The sequence below is a fragment of the Esox lucius genome, chromosome 6, assembly GCF_011004845.1.
Source record: "Esox lucius isolate fEsoLuc1 chromosome 6, fEsoLuc1.pri, whole genome shotgun sequence".
Classification (NCBI taxonomy): domain Eukaryota; kingdom Metazoa; phylum Chordata; class Actinopteri; order Esociformes; family Esocidae; genus Esox; species Esox lucius.
Window position 1 is genome coordinate 29,500,770 of NC_047574.1, and position 12,251 is coordinate 29,513,020.

The 12,251-nt window shown below is 38.8% G+C and overlaps 1 protein-coding gene across 3 annotated transcripts in view; it reads right to left on the reverse strand.

Annotated features, from left to right (window-relative positions):
* Nucleotides 1-11,187, reverse strand: part of mypn (myopalladin) — a 28,282-nt gene extending 17,095 nt beyond the window's left edge. For all 3 annotated transcript variants that reach the window (XM_010901509.4, XM_020047684.3, XM_013132142.4), the window contains exons 1-2: nt 10,953-11,187; nt 8,387-9,544 (exon numbers count right to left, since the gene is read on the reverse strand). In XM_010901509.4, coding sequence (XP_010899811.2) covers nt 8,387-9,543 — 1,157 coding nt within the window. In that variant the 5' untranslated portion in view covers nt 9,544; nt 10,953-11,187. The remainder of the gene's footprint in view (nt 1-8,386; nt 9,545-10,952) is intronic.
* Nucleotides 11,188-12,251: the final 1,064 nt, after the last annotated feature.

A 12,251-nucleotide genomic window follows, 5' to 3' on the forward strand; every position in this document is an offset into this window, starting at 1 on the left:
TTTGAATACGTCTAAACTATCTTTGGAAACCGAGATGATATTTACTCATTCTTCCTTGCAGAACTGTTCAAGCTTAGTCAGATTGCATTGTGACCACTTATGGACTGCACTCGTCAAGTCATTCTGTAAATTCACAGTGGGATTTAGGTCGGGGCTCTGACCATTCACCTTCTTGTCCTCCAGTGTATAAGTATTTTGGGTCATTGTTATGTTGAAAATGTTTTTTTTTTAAATGTTCTTTTATTGCAAAAATCCCACAGATGTCAGACTTCTGGAGCACTAGTGATATTGTGGTCATATGAACACACTGACCAGCCTTTGACATAAAGGCCTGAAGCTCCTTCAAAGTTGCCATTGGCTTCTTAGTAGCCTCTCTGATCAGTCTCTTCCTTGCCTGGTCAACCTGTTTGGAGGGAGGGGCTGATCTATGCAAGGGCTGGGTGGTGCCATATGCCTTCCACCTCTTAACAATGGTCTTAACTCAATTCCAATTGTAGACTAAACCTGTGAAATCTTATTTTATCCATCCTCTGACTTGTGCCTTTCCACAACTTCCACAACTTCATCTTGTAGATCTTTTGAAAACATCTTTCCACCTACAGTGTATATTTCACTTTAAATTCCACTACTACACAGTGGAGTCCTCTATGAACTATTTATTCTGAACTAATCAAAATCCCTAAAAATGATCACAGATGGAAGCCATTTAGCTTAATTTGGGATCTGGAAGTTTGCAATTCTGAGGGGGGATGTTCACTTATCCGAATTGGCTATTTCACTGTTTTAATTGTAATACATTTTCAGACTTTCTACAATTTTTACTTTCACTTCGATATTGTGGGTTACTCTGTGTAAATAAAGTCGTGAAAAGATTGATTCCTATTTGTAGTGGAGATGAGAGGTACCCGGTGGGGTCTTCTGCTGTTGTAGGCCATCCGCCTCATGGTTGTGCATGTTGTGGTTTCACAAATGCTTTGCTGCATACCTTGGTAGTAACAAGTGGTTATTTCAGTCAAAGGTGCTCTTCTATCAGCTTGAATCAGTCGGCCCATTCTCCTCTGACCTCAAGCATCAACAAGGCATTTTCGCCCACAGGAATGCCGCATACTGGATGTTTTTCCCTTTTCACCCCATTCTTTGTAAACCCTAGAAATGGTTGTGCGTGAAAATCCCAGTAACAGAGCAGATTGTGAAATACTCGACCGGCCCGTCTGGCACCAACAACCATGCCATGCTCAAAATAGCTTAAATCACAATTCTTTCCCATTCTGACATTCAGTTTGGAGTTCAGGAGATTGTCTTGACCAGGACCACACCCTTAAATACATTGAAGCAGCTGCCATGTGATTGGTTGATTAGATAATTGCATTAATGAGAAATTGAACAGGTGTTCCTAATAATCCTTTAGGTGAGTGTACATTACCATTCAAATGTTTGGGGTCACTTAGAAATGTCCTTGTTTTTGAAAGAAAAACCAATTTTTAGTCCAATAAAATAACATCAAATTGATCTGAAATATTGTGTAGAAATTGTAGATGTTGTAAATGACTACTGTAGCTGGAAACTGCTGATTTAAAATGGAATATCTGCCTATGTATACAGAGGCCCATTATCAGCAACCATCAGTCCTGTGTTCCAATGGAACATTGTATGTGCTAATCCAAGTTAATCATTTTAAAAGGCTAATTAATCGTTAGAAAACCCTTCTGCAAAAATGTTTGTACTGATTAAAGAAGGAATAAAACTTTAGACTAGTTCAGTATCTTCAGCATCAGTGTTTGTGGGTTTACAAGTTCAAAATGGGCAGAAACAATAAACTTTTTTCTGAATCTCTTCAGTCTATACTTGTTCTGAGAAATGAAGGTTATTCCATGCAAGAAATTGCCAATAAACTGAAGATCTTGTACAACGATGTGTGGTACTCACTTTCACAGGACAGCGCAAATAGGCGCTAACCAGAACAGAAAGAGGAGTGGGAGGCCCTGATGCACAACTGACCAAGAGGACAAATTACATTAGACTGTCTACCTGCAAAACACCAGTCTTAACGTCAATATCAAGATGTGAATCCGGGATGCTGGCCTTCTAGGCAGAGTTGCAAAGAAAAAGCCATATCTCAGATTGGCCAATAAAAGGAAAAGATTAAGATGGGCAAAAGAACATAGACACTGGACAGAGGAAGAACTCTGGAATTGTCACCCTGTAGTTGTCTCTTTACTCTTGGTGTTGAGACTGGTGTACGTAGGCAGTTGTCCACTTTGACTACTTGTACTATTTCTGTAAATACCCCCAAAAGACTTGTAGTATAAGAAGTATAAAAAGGTAATTTTCACATTGTTTTCTTCTAGGATATTTGTGAAAACTGTCTGGTATTTCTACTAAGATACTGGTCTTAACTGACAAGAACGGCAACTTTACAAAGATACTTGATTGATCAGTGAAATTATTAAAAAGGTTAAATCCACAACACTAGCAACCTATTTATGACATCCCACAAAAATCTGCCAAAAAGCTGCTGAAACAATATGATGGTAAAATCAAGGAATCTACTGGCACCTCTTGAGATTGTTATTTTCAAAGTGAATAAATCAACTGCCAGAAAGAGTCTGTAAAGACTTGGCCTCCTCTCAAAGAAATATACAAATGAAAGAATAAGTTCACCAGAAAACACCTGGGTAAAAACAATATACACTAAAACAATGTGCTCTGGATGGTAAAGTCAATGGTCAACTTGTTTGGCTTCTATGCCAGACAATAACACTCAGGCCTGTGTGTACCACTGATTACACCAAGGACAAGTCATAGGTATTTTTTTTTGTTACATGGTGAACAGAAGTGGTGAACTGATAAAAGAATTAAATAGAGCAAATACTTGGTAGAATTCAAGATCCCCGCCTGCTTTTATGATTGCTGTCTGGATTACTTGTGTTTTGGGTAGTGATGCCAGGAAGACATGCAGTGATCTGGGTTTCATCAAATCATTGCACAGAATCTTTGGCAGTGATGCTTGAGTTGATGCAGAGTGGTAGCTGCTGTGCAGGAGTAGCTTTGTAAAGTTAGTCAAAGACTGCCAACAAAGAAGACAATCAAGATAGATATTTAGAGTAATCCCAAATTTGTTATATTATATGAACTGTTAGGGAACAAACTTAATGTTATTCATCTCTAGATATCAAAACTCTTAGGATAGTTTTTCTAAGCTTCTAGCTGGCTTGGTTGTTTGGTTTGCTGGCTAGCTAACACTGAACCCAATTGGCTTAATTGAAAATGTTCTTTTCTTGTCGTTTCATTTCCAAATAATGAAGTGATTAGATAGAATCCTGACTAAAATCCAGGCTAATCAAACTAGGCTAGAGTTCACCATGGCGATTATTTACTTAGTACATTTTAGTGTAGCCAAATTTACATTGATCTTAAATCTATTAAATCTTGAATATAGACTGTATGCTAGATAATTACATGGGTATAAGGAAATATTGCAAAAGACTTCCCTTCACAATAAAGTGATTAAACGCAGAGTTTTTTCCTTGATTGCTACAGAAAATGGAAACAGCCAAGTAGAAATAAACTTCAGTGGAAAGTGAAAGAACCACTAGGTCTAGGCTATCTTTTTGATTTACCTGTAGATACATCCCAAATTGACAGTCTCTTGTAATATCTCTCTATCTTGATTAATTTTTCAATGTTTATCTTGGGAGCATTTTGCATTGATTCAAGGGAGCAAAGACCTGAAATAGTTGTTCTCAAGGCTTAAACAAATCATGAAGGCTGAAAACCATGATAGATCGTGTTTTTTCGAGAGATTACATATCCTACTTACATACTTTTAAACTGACAAGACAAAAAGGCAATACCCTCTGTGCCAAGGGCCTGTCCCTTTCTCTTATCTCCTTGCTGTACACCCCTGCCTGAATTTTGTAAAATTATAAACGTTAAGAAAGTTACATGAGATTTTGTAGAAATGTGTCAGGATGAGCATGTATAGCTATGTAATTAATATCAGTTCTATAAGAATACAAACATAAAAAGAAAAAAGAAATGTTGTGAAAACCCAGGTATATGAGTGTTTCACATATATGCCACACATCTATAAAGCCACAAATTCCCACACTAACTTACCTCTTTAGTAACGCATAAAATCAGTTCCTACCAAACAAGATTATTATATTAGCTAAACCTAGTGGTCCCTTCAGTTTCCACTGATCTTCCTTGACAATATCTGCTATTTCTCTCTCCTCCATTACCTCACATTCTCTTTCTTTTGTTATGCCTCTCCTGTCTCTTGCCTTCCCAAAGTTTGGGCATATCTGTCACAGAACAGCATGGAGGCAGGACAAAGGCACTGAGGGTTTCAAGGCAAATTTAATAAACAGAAAAACACTGCTGTCTACATGAAAACAATAACAGAGAGCTGAAAAACAACAGAACTAAATACAATGCCTAATGAGGAAACAGGACACAGGTGAGTGGAAAACACAGGTAAAACCAATAAACTAAGGGAAGCTAAACAGAAAACAGAAACAGATACACCAGAACAGAAACACACAGAACATAGAAATATAACGACCAGCATGGCACAGGCCGTGACACACCATTACAGTCTCTTTTCATTTTCTTCTGTGTAAGTCAAGAAAGAAACCCCAGGGTCAATCACAGTATTGAAATGAAGGTAATTATTTCATAAAATATCATTCTACCCGTGTAATTGACTAGCATACTGTCAAGATTATAGGAGCAGGAATGTGTTGGGCAAAGAGGTAGGTAAATAAAGGACAACCTTTGTTCTGAAAACTCTGGGACATGACAAATCTTTACAAGAGTTCATGTAAATTTGATTGAGAAATCTGACGCACGGTTTAAATATTGCTTGGACTAAGCATTATCCCTAGAGTGTGAAGACATACACAATCAATTCATTTTCATTGTTTGTTTAAATGATTTTGAGGATGTTAATATGTGTAATTACTCTCACTTTTAAAATGTTGATTAAGTTGTACAGAATAAAAAGAAAAAAGAGCAATTCCATTTATAGCAAGATAAGAAATCTGTAGGAGTGAGTAGATTTTTCTCAGAAACTGGTAAGATGGGACTGGTAAGAAGGTAATTGAATGGAAGATAAATACTTAATATTGGGCAAAATTTCAAACAAACCCTTCTGAAAAACACACCTCAAGCTGAAAATGTTCTGAACACTACATGATCAAGAGTTGATTAAAAAAAAAGCTGGTTACCTAACCTTTAGTAAGCCCCTGTAAAAAAAAAAAAATTCAATAGATATTCCAATAGAGGATATCATTGAGAAAGATGATGCTGAGTGTTTAAATTGGCCCTAATGCAATCAATTACTAACATTTATTTTCTAAATGGTATTTTTACATCAGCAGGTGTCACAAAGTGCTTATACACAACATTTTAAACTATTTGAGTAAATAGTACCTATCTGCTTTGAATACTCAGGTGCAATCTATGTAGTGGAATGGTAACTACTAGAATGTACAGCCTATGTTCCATCCGGCAAAGTGTGTCATTTCTAATGAGTAAGCTTCTAATTTAAACCCATGAGTAGCTGGCTGTCACTGCACAGACTGCCTGGCTGCTGCACCTGTCCAGGCTATTTTCCCTCCAGACTGCAACCCGGGAGAGGAAAGCCCATCCAACCAAGCCCCAAAGCCTTGGGGGTTTATGACTGGTTGTCCCAATCGTATACACACAATGATAAAAATACACTGAGAATATGCTCAATACTATTCCCTGACACACCAGGCCTACTAAACCCTAGGACGTGATACCAAGTAAATAAGTACTGAGATAAAATATGAAACATCAAAAACAGTAGGGGGTGGGATGAAAAAAGTACTGTTGGTAACTCTGGATAAATAACTGTTAAATTACTAGATATTGAAATTTAAATTTAAAAGGAACTGACCAACCTTCAATTGACAGAAAGCAGCTGTGTGCAGTATTAACTTTAGCTAAGCTACATGATACACCACATACAAAATACTCAGTAAAAAAGCAAACACCATTACTATACTGATCAAACTAAAAACATCCAGCATGGGGAGTATGCATAACATAAACGTACACGATACAATGCACTGACCACTTCAAAAACTTTTGACACCCATCATCACAAATTGTTCTGAAAACAGATTTGTAGTTAATAACAGATATGATTAGCATTCCTGGAACATTATCTCGTATAAATAATGCTGAAGCATTTGTATAAATCATTATCATTTGAAGGTAATGTTCAAAATAATAACTGATTTATTGAAATTGACAATTTGTGTGCAATTAATTAGCACAATCTCTCAAAGATTAAATAACATTTATATAAAAAAGGTTGCCGAAATAATTATCATATCTGTTTCTGAAAATGGAAATATTTTAGGAGATTACGTGTGTCATGTCTAGCTGGAATTAAATGGAATGGCCATAATATTTCCATGTTTCTAATAACTAAGGCAACTTCATCCATCTCAGTGAAAGAAATCCTGTCACAAAATCTCAGGGAGTGTCAGTGGGTTGACACTAACTAGTGGGACCTTTGGCTAGCCCGCTTATTCTGACTCCTAAATGTTTATCAATTCAAGCAGGCATGTTTATTCCTCAAACCATGAAAACTGTTTCATCCACTATGTACTATGTAGACTACTTTGTAGACCAATTTGCTAATTCAAATAACAAACCATCTATCAGAGATATTCAGTGTAATCTCTTGACGCTTGACTAAATAATTCTAGAATGTGACATGTATGTGCTTCTTTACAATATTATAGTTGAAGTCTCAACATTTATTTGGTGAGAGAAATTAACCTAGGTAAACAAATGTAGACTTCATTTTTAACATACTGATCCAGCTTAACATGTTTAAAGGGTAAAAAATAGTACCACCTTGCAATTGATATTACCATCTCTATTATTCAAAAAACGACATCATAACTACTAAAAAGACTTATTTGTAGGCAAGAAGACCATATCAGTGTTCAGATTATTATTAGTTACAATTAGTACTATTTCACTGTACTTATCTGCTTGTAAAATCAATTTGTATTTTGAGTGCATTCAAACACTGCAATCAACGTATCCCTAGCCTACCCTACCATTCCACGCACACACATGGGCATGAGCACGGGCATGAGCACGGGCACACACACACGCACACACACACACACACACACACTTTGTGTCAGCTGTTTGCAAGCATCACTTGTCAAACTCCCCACCCTTGATCACTTTGAAGAAAGAAATTAACATTTGTCTTGAATCCCCAACACAAAGCATTTTCAAATTCAATACTTCTGATGATGAACACAATGATATTTTTTTAACCTATTATTGTCTATGCTTACCAATTCTGTGGGTTTAAGTCACTTGTTAACGCTGTACTGAAATTCACTGCTATCAGTATATAAGTACAAGCTCAGTAGCACAGATTTCTGGAGGCACATTTAAATATTTATACATTACAATTTGAATCCTAACAAGCTGATAACTGTATAACTGAAATCATTTCCAAAATCCCTATTTGGCAATGTCAGCAAAACTCTCAATGTCATAAACTATAACACTTTGCATTTAGTTTAACTGCTCACTCACCCTCGATTCCTGCACTCGTCATGTGTCCATTTCGATTGTCATCAAGAGGAAAATAATCCATTTGTACTCAGGTCCTGCTATGTGGTGAGTAATCTCCTGTTTCAAGGCTCACATGGACTTGGTGACCACACTGACTAACTACAGTCTGGATAGACAGCGTTCTCGTGGCATTACATTTCCACGGCTGAATTTAGACAGGCAGACAAATTCAGATTTCAAATTGTTTTATTTCTTACTAAATAATTAAATCCTTAAAAATATATGATATGGAAAGATCTGATGTGATTGTTGAAAAGCCAAATGAGTGAGGAAAAGATCTGAATTGAGCGGCCGGTGTAAACACAGCCAACAAATTTTGAATTGTTTCAGAGACTGCCGGTGATCTGTTCTACCTTCATGGGACAGAGTGGGCAACTAAAAGAGTGCATCACCAGCACCACCTTGTGCATGAAATTGTGTATTAATACCAAATAATTACTCTGAGTTTTAATGATAGGTATTCCCTTTTCCTCTTATCCAGTAAAACATTTATGGACCTAGGATACACTTTCATCAATTGTTTAGAAGCCACTGTTAATTAAGTTGACTTAAGTTACTGAACTTACAATGGCTTAAGTTAGCAGTGGTTATTAAAATGTGTGGCTGATAATTTCTCCTAGCCCCATAAACACCAAAATAGAAGTGTTAAGTGATTATATTCTTTAAATCCTGAAGATAAAGCAATTTTCAACACAAAAACACACACAGCTGGTATAGGTTGGTCAATGAGTTCAGGCAGCCTTACCGGACATCGGGCATCGGGAGTCCTTGAACAATACAGTCCAGCTGAACCTTACTGCCCTCTGGTACTTCCCTGCTTTTGAGTTTTTGGATGAAGTGAGGGGGCTCACAGATAGGATTGGCTGTGTAAACACCAGGGCTGACTTCCACCAGGACAGGGCTCTCAGCCTCATTCCCTTCATCTGCCTCAAGCACCCCAGAATCATCATATTGTGGATCATTGGTCCTGCAGTCTTCTGTGGGCAAATCTGCATGCTTTAAAGCAGGTTCCATGGTCAAACCCATGACTTCTGGAGGCTGATTACTGAAGGGATTATCAGCCCTCAACACCTCCATTTCGAAGTTCTGGAGATTAACTGGACGTTCTCTGTCATCGGTGTTAAGGGGGTAAACACCCCCGTCTGCTTGACCCTTGTTGGCTCTGCTTCGATGGCCTTTACATGAACGAGGCCGTATCCTTTTGGAGCTGTTCGCCTTGAACAGCGACGAGAGCTCCTCGATGAAGTCAGCCGCCTTGTTGAGGAACTCTTTCTTGGACTGAGTCTCTAGGCCATATGCTGGCATGTTTTTCCCCCCGGCTCCAGGTTTCTTATGGTCCTCAAGGGACTCCCTGGCCACCCCGCTGGTCTTCATTGCCCCGTCCTGGATGGTGGACAGGGGACATGTTTGCCCGTCTGCCCTCAATGCGTTGTCCTGGACGGACCGTTGGGATGTCTGATGTACCGATTCGTCTGTTTTAATTGCACTGTCATGTGTGGACAGGAGTTGCGGCAGTCTCTCTGGCAAGAATGTCGGGTGTGTTTGTAAGAGTTCTTTTAGTTTCAGGTCCAGTTGGGTGTCTGAAGAGGTGGAAGGGGCGACGGCGGCCTCAGCCTCTGGCCTCTCTTCACGGGCCTCTCGTCCAATAGCCTGACAGGCCAGGTTGACGCTCTTATCCAGTTCTTCCTGACTCAAGAAAGCTGAGAGGTCTGGGAACTGGGCTTGTGGCTCGTCCTGGCCCGCAGAGTCCTCCTCTTTGCCTTTGAGGGGCCCATAGACCAGGCGCCATGAGGAGTCGAAGCGGCTCATCTCGCTGTGTCTCTGTTGCGTGTGCGCTTCTGCCAAGTAATTCTCTCTCAGGAACTGAGATAAGGATGTCGGCTGCTCGGTGTTCTCTTGCATGCTGCAAGGAAAAAAAGACTGTTTAAAACCTTGACTGTCACTGTTACATTTTTGTGTGCAAAGTGTTGGAAAATTCATAATTCCATCTTGATTTCAATGAGTTGAGTCATTAACATACATTTTACCAGTGAAAAAATCCAAGCATTTATACGAACTGTATATTTTACAGAAAAAATTCACATTTGGAACATTGTCAGTAGTTAAAGCAAGTCTGAAATTATTAAATACAAATATGGGCCCATTGTTGTATTTTTACCTATTCTTTCTCCAGTATTATTTTCCAATATTCCCTCCAATTGCTATGAAAATGGAAAATATAACATCAGTAAATGCCACCGCCACGACTGTTGTCTTTGGAAATGGTTTGTTGGGCTCAACTTAGTTGGGTCATAATTCTTAAAATCAGCATGCAATCACATGGCTTGAAATTAAAGGCACAGCTACATAGTGAGTGAAAACAGCTCAACATGACTTACTGTTCTACTGTCACAGAAAATACTTGGACATATTTATTACCAAAATAAAAATAATCTACAATCTCGTCCAGAGCAACCAATCTCATTTGAACAATAATAAAAACATGCCAATGCAGACACATTTTTCAATCCAGTGCAAACAATGCATTCAATCCTTAAAATAGCGTTCTATTTTCAATTTCAAAACACTTTAAACCTCTTCTGACCCGCGCAAGATTTGTTTTGTGAATTGACGTTGAATCTTGCCCAAATGTGGCCAAGCATAGCTGCTTTCAGTGCTTTTCAGATATTATTTTCATCATGTCCAGCTTTTGAACAGCCTTTTTATCTCAGAGTAGTTATTGAACCCAGAAAGGTGATAGGGTTCACAGATGCTACTGACACTCAAATCTTTGCAATTAAGAGCAGCAGCAATGCCCTTCCAACAGAACTGCAGTTGCAGCTGTTGTGTACATGAATCCTTTGCAAACAGCTTCCAACCCCTCCAAGTCATATCTAATTATAGTTAGGGCTCAGTTTACATAAATAAGAATATTTATAAAGAAAGACACTTCTCCTTGTCTTTGGTACACAACATCGTAACACTGACTCAAAATATAGCAATACAAAGCATTTTATGTGAGTGTGGGGGGTGGGCACGGAACACTTTAGGAAAAACACCACGTCACCCTAGTCATACGCTGAAAATAGATAGACCTCTGGCTAAAGTCAGCAGCACTGGCTATGCAGACCATGGTAGAATCAAACAAACATTGTTATAAGTAACTCCCAACTTCATCATTTTGGTCATCCGCTCATGCTCACCCACTGACGTGAGTCTATGTGAAACATGCTTAATTTACTAATTTACTGTTTCATTGGAGGTTGCTGTATTAATCCATATCAGTCAATAGGACAATGAAAATAACAGAATATAGGGTTTGGGTGTATTACCTTCAGATAAACCCCAGAGGGCCCCGGCTGGAGCTGACGGTGATCCCTGGAGCGCACCTGTGCTCAAAGGTAAGGGGATTCCAGTCTTCCGGTTGCGGACACCCAGGAACAGCTGTCCCGAGCTTCCCAATTTTTTGCACAATTAACCTTGGAGTTAACTTGGAAATATGGAGGCGAGTACCTAGAGCAACCTGTCACCAGTAAAAGTATTAACATTTGTCAGCAAGCTAGTTGCAAGTTATTTTTGGGCTGGCCCGTACCATGTGTCTTGTCGGCATCCCAGCTTATTGGCCGGTGGGGGGTGTTCTGGATAGGGATTCCTCCTCCCGCTGAGCAGCACCAATGGCAGTCTGTCAAAGACGAGCCACTGTACCGAATTAGAAGCCCCTTGTTGAGCCTCACATACACTAATGTTAACACAGCAGATCCCTGCTGTTTATAAACAACAAAGCAAGCACTCTCTTTGAACTGGTTGGTATTATCAGAGACCTGACATCCTCTATTTGACATGAAGGGCATCGGGTCAATTATTTCCTATACTTTTTTTGTCTTAGTGATAAACATATAATTTATTGTTTCTGTTGCCATGAATCTACACACAATACCCCTTAAAATCAAATAAAAAATACATTCATGACAATTTCCTGAAAATAGGAAAACTTGAAGTGCATAAGTATTGAGACCCTTTGCTCCAAACTGAGCTGAGATGCATCCTGTATCTTTTTGAGATGTCTAAAGTATTTGATAGAGTCCACCTGGGTTAGTCATAATTTAGAAAGGCACACACCTGTCTATATAAGGTCCCAAACTTCACAGTGCATATCAGAACAAAAACCAGGCCAAGAAGTCCAAGGAACTCTCCATAGACCTTCAAGTTAAAAATGTGTTGAGGCATAGATCTGGGAAGACTATAAAACAAATGCTACTTTTCTCAAGAACACAGTGGGTTCCATCATTGTGAAAGGGAAGAATGAGTGCAATAATTACCTGCTCTATGAATGTGTTGATTTCTGCTCATTGTGTTCATTCTGCTGCATTGTTTAAGACTGTCAACCAAAAGCTTTTGTTTAAATTTCTAGTCAACCTTTTGGGGCATTTCTATGCCTTTTTATTTTAGAGACAGTGGGGAAAATAGATGATAGTTGAAAGAGTACAGGGATGGATTCAAACCTATGATGCAGCGTGGCACTGGTGTTGGCAGTGGCAATAATCAACATCTGAATACGAATTCTGCCTGGTGTCGTTAGTCCCTCATCTCTCCACCCAACAGGTACCAAAGCAACCACCAATCCCCAGTGA